Source organism: Rhinopithecus roxellana, chromosome 15, assembly GCF_007565055.1.
Source record: "Rhinopithecus roxellana isolate Shanxi Qingling chromosome 15, ASM756505v1, whole genome shotgun sequence".
Lineage (NCBI taxonomy): Eukaryota > Metazoa > Chordata > Mammalia > Primates > Cercopithecidae > Rhinopithecus > Rhinopithecus roxellana.
The window spans coordinates 27,384,397-27,400,662 of record NC_044563.1 but is presented as its reverse complement, the minus strand read 5'-3'; the positions used below and the strand labels follow the sequence as shown (position 1 = coordinate 27,400,662).

General features: G+C 36.1%; 1 protein-coding gene across 4 annotated transcripts in view; it reads right to left on the bottom strand.

Moving 5' to 3' along the window:
• Positions 1-225: 225 nt before the first annotated feature.
• The window catches only part of BBOX1 (gamma-butyrobetaine hydroxylase 1), a 96,686-nt gene continuing 80,645 nt past the window's right edge, over positions 226-16,266 (bottom strand). For all 4 annotated transcript variants that reach the window (XM_030918915.1, XM_030918914.1, XM_030918913.1 and 1 more), the window contains exons 5-8: positions 13,080-13,185; positions 8,560-8,756; positions 2,237-2,403; positions 226-729 (exon numbers count right to left, since the gene is read on the bottom strand). In XM_030918915.1, coding sequence (XP_030774775.1) covers positions 569-729; positions 2,237-2,403; positions 8,560-8,756; positions 13,080-13,185 — 631 coding nt within the window. In that variant the 3' untranslated portion in view covers positions 226-568. The remainder of the gene's footprint in view (positions 730-2,236; positions 2,404-8,559; positions 8,757-13,079; positions 13,186-16,266) is intronic.

Below are 16,266 nucleotides of genomic sequence, written 5' to 3'. Positions count from 1 at the left end.
CTAGATTTTCTCTTTAGTAATCATATTTCGATGTCATAATTTAGGTAGTAAAAGAAAATGTCGGAATCACTAAATTGGTGAGGTCTGGAAATTTGGATAATAGAATTCTATAATAAAAGTGCACACAACAGATCTTTGGAAATATAAACCCTTTTTCCAAGCATGCTAAACATGGTCATGTGTAGTCTTGCAAATTGAGATCCTACAGACAACAGGGTAGAAGCATGTTTTGAGACAAGTTTTATTTGAAACGAAAGGCTTATTTGAAGAAATGTTCCATTTGCTACAAAAATTATTTGTAGACATTCTGGAGATACTCATATATGGGCAAAAGAAATTAGAGTAGGCATGCAACAGAGCAGAAAAGATGCTTTATTTGCAAAAGAGTGGTGAAACATCTAAAAAGCTGACATTGTATATGATTACAAAGAGTACCCTTGTGAGAGAAGTTACATGTTCATTGTTAAGGAAATTATATGTAAATGACAAAATCATGGTCTGTGAATAATGTGTCATATGTCACAAAATATACTCATTGGAATCTTACTAAAATTATCTACAGGAGACTTCAGTTTCCATTCTCGACCCTCTGCCTTAAGATACGAAGCCTTGACATGACCACATCCCAGTCAGCATAAGCTCCTTCTAGATGGCGGGATATCTCAGTTCCTGCTTCATAGCTACGTCGGCCATGAAGTAAGCGCCAGTTATCAAAAGTAATCACGTCACCTAAAGAAAAGATTTTTTTCAGTATGAATAATTGTGCGTTTAAATGACTTACAGAGCTAGAAAATGTAACATGCAAAACGCAGCTGCTACTTGGTTCACATCAAGAATCATCGCTTATTTCTTTACATGAAACTGCACATTTACTTTTCCACACAAATCAGGCCACTGGATGCAAACCGCTTTAGACCTTATGACAATTCAACTGCCTAGCCTGGTAGTCTCCTGAAGGTACTTTAATCATTCTTACTTAAAATATTATCTCTGTGTAAAACATCTGTATCTTTTTGACTGATCCATATCTAATTAGAAATGTTTCTTCGGCTGGTGCGGTGGCTCACGCGCCTGTAATCCCAGCACTTTGGGAGTCTGAGGTGGGCAGATCACGAGGTCAGGAGATCGAGATCGTCCTGGCTAACATGGTGAAACCCTGTCTCTACTAAAAATACAAAAAATATTAGCCGGGTGTGGTGGCAGGTGCCTGTAGTCCCAGTTACTGGGGAGGCTGAGGCGTGAACCCGGGAGGTGGAGCTTGCAGTGAGCCGAGATCAGGCCACTGCACTCCAGCCTGGGCGACAGAACGAGACTCGGTCCCAAAAACAAAAAACAAAACAAAACAAAAAAAACAAAACCCCCCCCCCAAAAAAAAGAAGAAAAGAAAAAGAAATGTTTCTTCTCAGTTTAACAGCTTCAGAAAATAAAAAGGATAGTGACATTCTTGGTTTGTCTTCTGTGTGCCTAGTATTTTATGTAACATTATTTCTAAACCTTATAAGAATCCTGAAAAGAAAGTACTCTCTTATCTTTTCACACATGAAGAAACTAAAGCTTTTAAAAATTGAGGAATTTACCCAAAACTACACTGCCATTAAATAGTTGAAGCTTGGATTCTAACTTGTATTTTTTTGTATTTTTTCCCCCCATAATGTTTTCATTTTATATGTTGCCATTTTAAAAATTAACCTGCTGTGACTGCATGGCAATGGATTTATGGAGATTCATATTAACTTATTATACCAAAGATCAATTAAAAGTATATACAAAGGAAAAGAATCTTCCATTTGGCCAAATCAACAGCAGAGAGAAATTACGCCTTTTACTGTCGATGCCAAAAGCCTCAGGTTTGATGGCACTTTACTGAGTAGAGATGGTCTAGAAAAAATATAATGCTTTCTGCTTTTTTAATTTCAAGTAACTGGAATACTTTAGGTACTACTCTATTTCAGGTAGTACTGTCTCCACTAGTAAGCCCAATGAGTAAGCATTACTTGTGTGTGTTAAGAGTAAGAATCATGAGGATATTTTTATTTGTTTATCATGATAGAATAATTAAGTGTAAGCCTCAATGAGGGCCAGGAGTCCACTACTTAAGCAAGTCAGTTGTTCATCAAGATTTTGTTATCGGTGTTCTATGTGATACCTAAGAAAAACTGCTCTGGATATAATTCTAGATGGTTAAGGTTGAAGAAAATCCATGCTTTTGGTTGTTTGAGAAAATGTATTCACTGACCTGGATTCATCTTGAAGGTAAACTTGGATTCTTCGCTGTTCATGAGGTCAATAAACTCCTTCAGAGCAGCATAAAAAGGTTGAACTCTTTCAACAGGCACATCAAATACTGTGTCCCTAGTTGCATTATTGAAGTTGATGCGAACCACTTGGCCTTTATCATCTAACCTGTTTTATTAAGAGAAAAAGTTAACATATAATTCATGAAATATCTATTTACATTGATAAGGGTCAATTCCTCTTCAAAGATATTTTTGAAACACCATATTACAAAATCCAAATACATGTACAGAAGATCTTAAGGCTACCTGTGGTACAATGTATTCCTTGTTTTTTCATTCATTCATTTAGATTTTTTTCTAAATCTTACTACTTCAGTGCCAGGAGAATTCAACTTAAATTAAAATAAGTATTACTGAGAGATTCAAGTTAAAAATTTTGTTATGCTTGGTTAAAGTCATTCATTCTTTGTTATTTGAAACAGGTATTAAAATCCTTTCATGTCACAAATTTATAGGTCAATTGTTCTATGTGTTTCATTTATTAAGGTTTTAAGTGTGATGGTTTTATTTGGGGGGTATGATGGGAAGAAAATTCTATTTTTAAAATGGTTTGAAATGCATGATTCTAATTCAATCCTTAGTTTACAGGTGGGAAAATTGAAGCATGAGAAAAGAAGGGACTAGCCTGAGGTATATTCTTTCCATCTATTTACTCATCCTACCTATCTTAGTATTGAGGCTTCCAGAAGACAGTGCTATATCTCATTTAATGTTGTATTCCTAGCACTCAACATAGAGCCTGGACATAACAGGCAGTTAATAAATATTTGTTGCACATGTCACTCTCTATATTTTTTAGTACCTTGGGAGGGCACTAAGGTTTTTTTGTTTTGTTTTTAAGTAATTTGAGAGCTCTTAATGTTGTGATCTCTATTCTCTTTCTTAAAATACGGATTATGGCCATGCCAATGTAAGGCAATACAGCTTTTAATATAAGGAAAGAAGGTCGGGCATGGTGGCTCACACCTGTAATCCCTGCACTTTGGGAGGCCAAGGTGGGTGAGGCAGTTGAGGTCAGGAGTTCAAGGCCAGCCTGGCCAACGTGGCAAAACCCTGTCTCTACTAAAAACACAGAAAAAAAAGCTGGGCATGGTGGCACATGCCTGTAATCCCACCTACTTGGGCGTGGTGGCAGGCACCTGCTTGAACCTAGGTGCCAGAGGTTGCAGTGAGCCAAGATCGCACCACCACACTCCAGCCTTGGCAACAGAGTATGACTCTGTCTCAAAAATAAATAAATAAATAAATAGGGAAAGAACATTATTTCTTAGATTTGAGCTTTGGTGGTTATAATTAGCAAGACATGAACATCACTCAGATACAGAGGCAAAAAGAGGAAACTTTTTTATAGCTTATTGGGAAGGTGGACCTTCAGACAGTCTTATAGTGTCGATCAACTTGATCTTTTCTTTAGGTAGAAACAGGATGAAGGCATGCAAACTGAAGGTGGACAAGGATGGTGGCAACGTGCCTAGGATTACTCCCGGGAGCAGCATCCTAGAAGGACAAGCGCAGGAAGTGGTAATGAGAACCAACAACTGACCAGGGCCCAGGCTTGGTCAGTCAGACCAAACGCATTATCACATATGCCTGGGTTTGGTGACCTTGGTTTGGGGTCTGGGTTACATTTGGTGAATATTATCAGCAAATGGGGAAAGATGCCATTGACAGTGAAGTACAAATTGTGACTATTAGGGCCCCTTGTGCATGGTGGCTTTGGGCCAAATGGCAATTGTAATGGTAAACGCAACAGTTGGTCATTAGCACCAATTCTTTGCTTATTGGGTAAGGCCTGAAGACTACCTATTGAACCCACACTGGGAAAGAAAGTAAAAGGAAGGAACAGGCTTTCAAAAAGGCTCTTAGATACTTAAAACGTAAATTTACATGTATTAATAACAATACAAATGTGACTCACTAGGTAATGCAGTACCCTACCCGCTTCCACATGCTTTCACATAAATCAAGAATTCTGAGCCTTTTGGATACAGCTTTGTGTACAAAGAATCAGATAGAAGGTAAGTCAGTAGAAAAGACCTCTAGGATTTAGTGGAACAGAGAGTGCACGACCTTTCAATTACCCTCTTAGAGTTCATGCTGCTGGTTTAAGACCTCTGTCATGGTTTCTGAGGCCATTTGCCTTTTGATATTACCTTCAAGATTCTAGCCTTATGGCTTCTGACCCACTTTTCTTCTTCTTCTTTTTTTTTTTGTTCTTGTTATGTGTTCTGTACATATAATATTATCCTCTGTGTCATCCACCAAAGGATGTCATGACTTTGGAACTTCTGGGGGGTCATCTGTTTCAGTCACCCTCAAGATCTGCTTTATTTTTTTCCCACTATTACCATAGCTCCTTGATTTGAATAGTTATGCTAATTTTGAGCTAACTATTCTAGAGTCCTTGGGTATATCCTCATGTACCAGTGAAAGGAATTTTGTGATTAATAAATGTAATGACAATCAGAATTGGATGCCTCATGGTATACTAGATTAGGTTTTCATTTTAAAGAGTTTACCTATATAGAAAAGTAATCAACTTTTTTTTTGTGTTTAGAGTGTAACAGAGTCCCTGCTTGCTTTTACCTACTGTTTACCTGAGAAAACAAGACACAAATTTATAATTTAGCATTCTCAGCAATAATAGAGGAATGGAAAGCAAATTTTGTTATAAGATATAGAGGGGACATTATTCTGAGGATTGAAGAATGTTAGAGGAGATGGGTAGCTGGTACCTTGAAGACCAGCCTATAATGCAAAATTGAATGTTAGCAAGAAATCTGATGCCTAATAACAGAACAACAAGGTCTAATGTAAGTTTGCATGCTGAGTAAAGGTAAAAAGCCACAAAAATGGGAGTAACTGGCTATATATTAGCTATACATAAAGGACAAATTAATTAAACTTAAACCAACAACATAGTGGCTGCGAACCAGCAAAAGCAAAACATTATCAATGATGCCAACAACAACAACAAAAAAACAAAGAAAGGACTTTAAAATGATCTTCTACAGTTTGTGCTGTGAGTACTCCTCATTAGTGGCAGCATTCTGCCTCATTGATAGATACAATGTTTTATGGAACTTGCATTTGTTATGGGAATGCCACTACAGTGTTGTCTACCATGTTGTAATTTATGAGGATCTGCAGGAAAAATTTATTTCAGACTTCAAAAGGATCTTGCCTTGTAACTGATTATATTCTGTTTGCTTTGGTTTCTAGAAACTCAGACCTGAAATAGAAATCTCTCCCCAGTGAGTGTGTTGGACTTCATGCATATTATAGCTAGCTAAAATTTATTTTGCATTTTCTAAACTAGGCGCAATAGTAGGGGCTTCCATATATTAACTCTGCAATTCCTACTTCAATCATGTGTGGTAGTATTTTTTGTTTTCGTTTTTTTTAAACTGGAAAATATACTGTGGATCAGTAAGGGTAAATAATCACATGAGAGATTACACAGCTGGCAGGTAAAAGACCTGAATTTACGAGATTGAATTTGTAATTGATAGGATAGTTGAGTCATTATTTTTGCTCGTTTCTTTATTGGTTTATTTTTCTTTGTACTGAATTATAACTAATTCAGTCAGCAACATAAAAGACATTTTTGTACTAGGACATACAAATTTAAAATTTTAATTGCAAAGTAAATTAAATTAACCCAAACACTTAGGAGATGGAGGCCCTCTGTTAACTGAGAACGCTTTGTTTCATTTCCTGTTGTTGAAAATATACTTTTAAGTGAATTAATGTTAACCACTTGATATTTATTCTCCAGGGGGTTATTCCTGAGACCTCACAGATGGCCAAATTTTGAAATTTTACTTCAGAAAATATCAAAGCCAAGTCATGAGCCACACAGTGGACATTCAGTTAATCTAATCTATAGCTATGTTTCTTACCTCTGTTCACTAAGCTTGCAGAATCTGTATTGTGTCTCAACAAAATTTTGATTTGTCACGAATTTTAAGGTAATATTTGACTAGTTAAAACTGTCACGTTGGCCAGGCATGGTGGCTCACGCCTGTAATCCCAGCACTTTGGGAGGCCGAGGTGGTTGGATCATGATGTCAGGAGATGGAGACCATCCTGGCTAACATGGTGAAATCCTGTCTCTACTAAAAATGCAAAAAAAAAAAAAAAAAAAAAAAAAAATTAGCGGGGTGTGGTGGTGGGCGCCTATAGTCCCAGCTACTCGGGAGGCTGAGGCAGGAGAATGGCATGAACCCAGGAGGCGGAGCTTGCAGTGAGCCGAGACCACACTACTGCACTCCAGCCTGGGCGACAGAGCGAGACTCTGTCTCAAAAAAAAAAAAAAAAAAAAAAAGCAAAAAACAAAAAACATAAAAACATAAAAACCTGTCACATTATTAACTAAGAGTCTCCAGTTATTTCCTTTTCACCTTGATGAGTGAACTCTCAGAAAATGTCTCCGGTTTATTCTGAACTAGAATTTTATTCTCGGCGTCTATCTTTTTCTCAGACGCTTCCTCCAATCTTTCAGGAAAACGATCTGTTTATACATGCAAAATGTAACCAAAAACTGTCCCTTCTCCAAACCACCACTGCTGTCACTCCAGCCACTCATGTTCAAGGCACCACCATTGCTAGTCTGGAGTCATGCACTAGCTTCCTAGCTGGTCTTCCTGCTACTATCATTGCTCTTTCTAGCAGTCAGGGTGACCCATTTAAAATATAACTAAATTTACATAAATATAAAAGTCTTTCCTTTGATCAGGATCTTGCAGCAGCTTCTTGTTTCACTCAGAGTAAATGTTACTGTTATAATTTGCTAACAAGACTCTACAGGAACTTGTCCCCATCCGACTTCCTCCCCTAATACTTGTCTCCTTCACTCTGTTCCAGTCACACTGGTCTGCTTGCTGTTCCTTGAACACCGCAGACATGTTCTTAGGACCCTCTTAGAACTTTTGTTCTAGCAGTTTTGGGAAACTGCTTCTCTTCTGAAAACTCCCTCACTCCTTTGAGTGTTTGCTCAAATCTCAGTAAAGCTTTCCCTCACCACACTGCTTAATAATGCAAGTTCCATCCTTGCTAAGCCCTACAGATTCCCATCTTGCTATGCTTTTCCTTTTTTTCTTAAGCACTTAACAGTTTTTAACATTTATTATAATATGCTCATCTGTTTAAAAATCTTTAAAATTTCCCTCCCCCATTAGAGTATAAGCTGTATGAGGGGAGAAATCTTTGTTTTGTCCACTAATGTATTCCAAGTACCAAGAAAAGTGGCTGGCCTCAATAAATATTTGTTGAATGAATAAATTAATGTACTGGGGATTTAATTATTTTCTAAATGAGTTTATTTTCATATCATTTGGCTGTTTCTCTTAATGGAAAAATTTAAACTCAATTCTAAAATTATACCCCCCTACCAAAATTAATTGAGGTATTATTAAATAAACTGTTGTAGAAACAAAATGTAAGATAATTTGCAAATAAAAGGATAAATTTGTGGCCTTTGTAGGTACTTGGAAAAATCATGATAAAATAATATTTAATAAAAAGAAAGGGAGAACACAAAATGTTCTGTGTAGGTAATATATGATCTTTGTTGGATTAGCATCTCTTTGGGGAGTCTCCCTGTTTCATTCTCAGTCCATGTGGTTCAGATGAGGCTGACCCTGCTCCAGAGTTGAACATGTGATCCAGGCATAGACAATCAGGATTCACTAACCCATTGACTATGATGATTGATTCAGGGATAGACTTGGACAGAAATTAGGGAGTGGGTCATCTAGCTTTATTGTAGGTATTGGGAAATAAAAGTGTTCTTTGTGGTGTGATTACTAGCTCTAAGGACAATGAAAACTTGGAGCTTCTGCTGATCATCTTTGAAAATAAAGCTAACATAGAAGATTGCAAAGCTAAGAAGAAAAAAGGGACCAATATCAGGTGTTTAACTCTCGGATCAACCTATTTTGAATTATATTCTTTCACTTCTGGCCAAAAGCCTTCTGACTAGTATAATTACATTGATTATAGCTATGCAGAACTTATATTCAAAAAATGAAGTATACGTGAAATCTTAGTTACTTTTCCTCTAATATTGATTAGGAATAAATTTTATGTAATTTGTTAAAAAATATTATAGTGAAAATGCTATCACTCTAAAATTGGGTTAAATGTTAATAAAAATAAAGCTCTGAAGTTCACTGAAGTTTTGTTCTGTTTAAACTTTAGATTAATGTAGTTTTGCTGTCAATTGTTTTATTGCTATGGTAAATTTATAAGTAGTACTTACTCTATAATTTTGTGTTTTGATTGTACAGAAAAATCACAGTAATCCACTCCAATGTCTGTAAAGTCCACGAAGGTAGAGGATAAAATCTGAAATGCCTGAGGATTATTCTTTTTTAGCTTTTGGCACACATTAAACCCATCTACAATTTCTGAATCACCCCCTGTGACTGTTTGCTTTATGCAGTGAAGAAGCTGAACCTACAAAAAGAAAATATGCATTATTAAATAAATATTAAATTAAATTTTAATTATTAGAATTAAATAATCTTCAATAAAATAAATAATACGCATGCACCGTTTTTTGATACTGTATTAAAGATTCAAAAGGCTATGAACAAACCAAAGCCAACAAACCTTTTTTTGTTGTTGTCTCTCTTATCGGAAAACAGTTGGGAAGAAAAAAGTTGCTTATAATCAATACTGTATGGTTCAAACATGTTACAGTTGAAGACATAGATGCAGGCATGATAATGCTCATTAGCAAACAAAAAGCACAGCTTGTAAGAGCTGCAGAGATGGAGCACTTGATGGTAGAGTAGGCAGGGAAGGATTTCCAAGGGAAGAGGTGGGTAAGTTAGACAAAGGAGAATGGATGAGATTTGGGTTATGCAGAATAGAACGAGAAAGCAAATCAGGTGACAGAAATAATGATGTGCAAAAATGCACAGTTCACTGGGTAATAAAACGTCTGGCTACAGCAGAGGGCCATAAATAGAAAGAGTGAATCAGGTTGGAAGGGCAATTTGAGGCCTCATGATGGAGAGTCTTAAATATCAGATGAAGGGCTTTTGTACTTGTGCATAGAGGGAATTCACTGAAGCCTTTTGAATACGAAAGTAATGTAGTCGGAACTGAGCTGCAAAGTATTAGGCCAGTGGTGTTATATAGGATTATGAATTTTTTTTTTTTTGAGGAAGAAACTGGTCAGAGTAGCAAAACAATAGCATAACTTTGTTTTTGGAGGATCACAGTGTTTTTTAAATCCTTTTAGATTTTGCCATCATGAACTGACAGAATATTTCAAATGCTAATTTTTAAAAAGATTAGCTGATGTTATTTACATATATCAAGGCCCGTTAATACTTTCTTTTGTACAGTTACACTTTTAATACAATCTTCCAACAGAAAAAAGATGATGGAGACTGATAAAACTTTTATTGCTAGGTTAAAAGGCAAATATATGCCTGTCATGTATAAAACACAATTTTACTTCATGTGAGTCATTCAGAACCCAAAATATTTTCCTTCTAAATGTTACTTTATGCAGCATGTGACTTCTGCAAAGACAGTGAGTGAAGTAAAATCTCTGTTTCATTAAAGATATGGTGTCTTATCTCTGCCCCACATAATCCAAATCGATTAAACTGAACTCTCAACAGGTAACTCATTTTCCAGATTATTTCATCTGTACAGAAAAATATATTGGTTTGTTCTATTTGTTATTGAAAATATCAAACCTTGGCACAACTCCCCTGGAATAAGTCAAAATGGAAATTTGAACAACAGTACAAACAGGTTGCCTATATTTTATTATTCTAGTAGAATCTAGACATTTTAGGAATCATCTGTTATTTAAAAATCTCCTATCAAGTCACTTAGTTTGGAAGTTTTATTTACTGGGCACAAGTACAAGCTTGTTGCACTTCTTTGCCTCTTTATAGCATATCTACGACGTCTCTATTACATGCAATGTGCATGTAAGTATTGAGATACAAAGTATTGAGATACAAAGAACTGTAAGAGTCAATTCTTGTCTTTAAGAAGTTTGTAAAGTATGATAAAATCTATAAATTTTACTATTTTACTACATAAATTATAATAATTGGAAATTCCAGCTCAGGATCTGTGTGGTGTGACAGAAAACTATATAGAGGCCTGGGTTCAAGTCCAAGTTCCTCCTTAATCAAATGCTACCCTATAAAAGTATTGAATCTTGCCAGGGGTGGCGGCTCACGCCTGTAATCCCAGCACTTTGGGAGGCCGAGGTGGGTGGATCACGAGGTTGGGAGATGGAGACCATCCTGGTTAACATGGTGAAACCCCGTCTCTACTAAATATACTAAAAATTAGCCGGGCGAGATGGCGGGCGCCTATAGTCCCAGCTACTCAGGAGACTGAGGCAGGAGAATGACATGAACCCCGGAGGCAGAGCCTGCAGTGAGCCGAGATGGCGCCACTGCACTGCAGCCTGGGCGAGAGAGCGAGATTCGGTCTCAAAAAAAAAAAAAAAAAAAAAAAGGTATCGAATCTTGTGTTTCTACCTTAAAGGAATATCAAGAAGAGTCAGATAAAGTAATGAAAGTAAAACTGCTTTGAAATAGTATAATGTGCTATGAAAAAGTCACGCATTCTATTGTTCTTCAGGAACATTTATGAAGCCATTTGATCACTTTTCCTTAAGCTTCGAATTTTAACCCAGAAACAAAACTTAAATTCTTAAAAGACAGAAGATAACTTAAAAATTCAAACAAAACTTTTAGTTTTCTAGTCTCATTCTTTAATCCTTATTCCATCCAACTCCCTCAATCATTCTTTGGAAGATGAGCTGAGCTGATTAATTTGGCTCTTAACCCTAGAGTTTTAGAAAAATCTGAGCCACATTTAGAATAAAATCACGTGGTGTGTCTCCTGCCCCCAACCCTTACCCCAAAAGGTGTCTACAGGGGTCATTTTACTGCCACTTAGTTCAAAGAAATCATGTGGTGTTTTACAATCAACAAAATAATTTAAAACATGTAAAGTCAAATACTAGACTAGCGTAGCCAATAGTGGTGAGAACAATCGGTAACAAGGGTGCAGATAAAACATGTTCAGTGAAGATAATGAAAAAAATGGGCTAATTGTGATTTTGGCCCATTTCTCCTTTGTTAACTTAAAAATTGCCCAAATTTTCATTTACCTTTAAAGATACAGATTTCTATATCTGTATAGAATTTCACATAGTCGAATTTAGCTCTAAAAATAGGGATGGCATATCTCTAGGAAGGTAGTTTCCTAACCACTTATTTTTGGTGTAATAAAATGAAGGTTTTGTAAAAATGTAGCTCATTTAGTTAAATGAAACTTTTGTAAAAATGTAGAGAAAGAATGTCCACCCAGAGATTCTCCTGGGGATTTGTGGCTTCACACTGAGCATTTCCCTCCTTGACAAGGAATCTGATAGACGGGATGTTGGATGGTTTCCAAAAATAGCCACTGTTATTCTGTTCCTTGTAGTCACACAGTTTGTAATGCATTTTTGCAGCTTCCCCCATAAGGGGTCTATTTCCTCACCTCCTGAATGTGGGCTAGATTTATTATTTCCTTAGACCAATATAACATTGCAGAGGTGACTAGCCTAGGCCTTGAGAAGCTGTGCAGCTGTCTGAAAATTCTTCCAGTTGCCATATGCATTAAACTTGGGCTAACCTACTGGTGGTCAATAGACCAAGTGGAGCAGAAACCAGCCATCTCAGGGAAAGTCAGTCGGTCCCAAGTCAACTTAGAAACCGATTGCAGGTATGTGACTGAAGACAGGAGCTGCCTAGCTGAATACAGCACAAATTGAAAAGACAAGGGCTAAGTAAAGGGCTGTTTTCTTAAGCCGTCAAGTTAGGGAGTGAGTTATTTTTTTTTTGTTATACTTTAAGTTCTGGGATACACGTGCAGAATGTGCAGGTTTGTTACATAGATATACAGGTGCCATGGTAGTTTCTGCACCTATCAAACTGTGATCTACATTAGGTATTTCTTTTAATGCTATCCCTCCCCTATCTCCCCAACCCCCCGACAGGCCTCAGTGTGTGATGTTCCCCTCCCTGTGTCCATGTGTTCTCATTGTTCAACTCCCACTTATGAGTGAGAACATGTGGTGTTTGGTTTTCTGTTTCTGTCTTGGTTTGCTGAGAATGATGGTTTCCAGCTTCATCCACGTCCGTGCAAAAGATTGAACTCATCCTTTCTTATGGCTGTATAGTATTCTATGGCGTTTATGTACCACATTTTCTTTATCCAGTCTATCATTGATGGGCATTTGGGTTGCTTCCAAATCTTTACTATTGTGAACAGTACTGCAATAAACATACATGTGTATGTGTCTTTATAGCAGAATGAGTTTTAATGCAGCAGTAGTGAATGGATATGAATGATGCCCATGTGACTTGGAGGGAAACCCTACATTTTGTTTACTGATTCCATTTTCTCTCAACTTTCTTAGAAATATATGTACAGAAAGACTTCAAGATTTGCTACTACCTTAAAATCTGTCTTGGCAAAGCAAAAAAACGCTAATAGTAATTTCTAGGAAGAACAAAGAAATGTTGTTGTTATTGTTGTTTTAAATGTATGAAATTCTCTCCTTTAGGAAGGTGAAGATATTTAGGATTTAGGTATCAAGATTTTGTGAGCTTGGATTGTGTTTGGAGAAAGAAAACTTATGTAAGACAAACTACCTGGTGAAATATGTAATTTTCTAGACTCAAAATACAAAAAGATATCGGTCATTGGCCTGCTTTGTGGAAAATATGTTGAAGCTCATCTTACCCCAGGTGGATGATGGAGGGCTGGATAATCAGTGTGAAAGCTTAGCTTCCCAGTTGTGTAAGCCACATTGTTTGCATCGATTTTGTCTTGCACTTGCCAAGTATGTCTGTAAAATGCAAGAAACACATGTTTAAACAAGTTGTCACTAAGCCAGAGGAAATGTGTTAGAATGAATTTGATATGTGGGGAGAAATGGAAACTTTTCATTTTTTGAAATAATTTCCATAATGACTATGAGCGAGAAAAGGAATCTGACTTCTCTCTGTCTAAAGTCACTATTTCAGAATTAACATCTCCTCATTTTTCCTCTCCTCTCAACAAGAGAGTACTTTTATACATCAGTCTATCTTACAGTTTGTAAAGAACTATATATGGAATTGTAGGTTATCGTTTTACTGGCTTAATGCATTTTAAAAAGTGATTTATTGAGGTGAAGTTCACATAACAGAAAATGAATCACTTTAAAGCGAACAATTCAGTGGCGTTTAGTAAATTCACAATGTTGGCAACTACCACCTCTACCTATCTAGTTTCAAAACGTTTCTATTACTCCAAATCAAAACCTCTTATTTTAGAAAGCAGTTTCTTTACATTCTACCCTTCCCCAAGACTTTGGTAATCACTAATTTGCTTTCTGTCTCTGTAGATTTACCTATTTTAGATACTTACCATAAATGGAATTATATAGTAAGCTCATGCTTTTAATGTTATATCTAAGAATCCACTGCCCAATCCAAAGTCATGAAGATTTACCTCTATGTTTTCTTCTAAGAGTTTTATGACTTTAACTCTTATATTTAGATAATTTGTTCATTTTGAATTAATTTTTGCATACGATATGAGTTGTGGGTCCAATTTAATTCTTTGCATTTGGGTATTCAGTTGCCTCAGAACAATTTGTTAAAGAGGTTGTTCTTTCTCTATTGAATGATATTGGCATGTTTGCTGAAAATCAATTGGCTGTAGGTGTGTGGGTTTATTTCTGGACTCTCAAAATTCTATTCCATTGATCTATTTGTCTATCTTTATGCCAATATCATGCTATTTAGATTACTGTAGATTTGTAGTTAAGTTTCAAAATCAGGAAGTGTGAGTCTTTTAATTTCAATCTTCTTTTTAAATATTGTTTTGCCCACTTGGAGGCCCTCACAATTTCATATAAATCTGATATTGGCTTTTCCATTTCTAAAATAAGAAAATGATACTGAAATTTTGGTAGGGATTGTAGAATGCTTTGGGGAGTATCGACATCTTAACAATTTTATGCCTTCCAATCCATGAATACAGGGTGCTATTCCATTTCTTTAGGTTCTCTTTAATTTCTTTTAGCAATGTTTTGTAGTATTCATTGTACAAGTCTTTCACCTAAGTGATTAAATTTATTCCTAAGTATTTTATTCTTCTGGATGATGTTGTAAATGGATCTGTTGATTTCCTTTTCTGATTGTTCATTGCTACTGTATATAAAGACAACTGATTTTTGCGTTTTGATTTTGTATCCTGAAACTTGCTAAATTCATTCATTAGCTTTAGTAGCTTTTTTGGGGGGGGATTTTATGGGATTTATTATATCCAAGATCATACCACCTGTGAATAGAGATAGATTTACTTTTTCCTTTCTCATTTGGATGCCTTTATTTCTACTGTCTAATCGCTCTGGCTGGAAATATTGGTGCAATGTTGAATCTCAGTGGTGAAAGCTAGCATTTTTATCTTGTTTCTGCTCTTAGGGAGAAACTTTTTTTTTTTTTTTTTTAACTTTTAGATTCAGGAGTACATGTGCAAGTTTGTTATATAGGTAAATTGCATGTCACAGGGGTTTTGTGTACAGAGTATTTTTGTCACTCAGGTAATATATATTGTAGCTGGTAGGTGGTTTTCTTGATCCTCATCCTCTTCCCCACCTCCACCCTCACAAAGGCCCAGGTGTCTAGTGTTCCCTTCTTTGTGCCCACGTGTACTCCATGTTGAACTCTCACTTCTAAGTGAAAACATGCTGTATTGGGTTTTCTGTTCCTGTGTTAGTTTGCTTAGGATAATGGCCTCTGGCTCCACCCATGGTGCTCCAAAGACATAATCTTTTATATAGCTGTGTAGTATTCCATGGTGTATATGTACCATATTGATTTTATTCAATATATCACTGATGGACATTTAGGTTGATTCTATGTCTTTGCTATTGAGAATAGTGTTGCAATGAACATATGCATGCGTATGTGTTCTTTATAGTAGAACAATTTATATTCCTTTGGGTATACACTCAATAGTGGGATTTCTGGGTCAAATGGTAATGTTTTTAAGGTCTTTGAGAAACTGCCAAACTGCTTTCCACAATGGCTGAACTGATTTACTTTCCCGCTAGCAGGAAAGTAAGTGTTCCTTTTCTCCACAACCTCACCAGCATCTGCTATTTTTTTAACTTTTTATAATAGCCATTCTGACTGGTATGAGATGGTATTTCATTGTGGTTTTGATTTTCATTTCTCGAATGATTAGTGGTGTTAAGCACTTTTTCATATGCTTGTTGGCTGTGTCTTCTTTTGAAAAGTGTCTGTTCATGTTTTTTGCCCACTTATTAATGGGGTTGTTTGTTTTTTGCTTGTAAATTTGTTTAAGTTCCTTATAGATTCTGGATATTAGACCTTTGTCAGATGCATACTTTGCAAATATTTTATTCCATTCTATATGTTGTCTGTTCACTTTGTTGTTAGTTTCTTTTGCTGTGTAGAAGCTCTTTAGTTGAATTAGGTCTTATTTGTCAATTTTTGTTTTTGTTGCAGTTGTTATTGTTATATTCATCATGAAATCTTTGCCAGGTTCTATGTCTAGAATGGTATTTCCCAGGTTATCTTCCAGAATTTTTATAGTTTTAGTTTTACATTTAAGTCTTTAATTCATCTTGAGTTGAATTTTGTATGTGGTTTAAGGAAGGAATCCCATTTTAATCTTCTGCTTATGGCTATCCAGTTATCTCAGCACCATTTATTGAATAAGGAGTCCTTTCCACATTTCTTGTTTTTGTCTACTTTGTTGAAAATCAGAGGGTTGTAGGTGTGTAGCATTATTTCTGGGATCTCTATTCTGTTCCATTTGTGTATTTATCTGAGAAACTCAATTTTCAAATTACACTCTCAAAACTTTTGCTCAGGTCAATAAATAAAACTTTAGGTACCTATGTGTGCCCCGT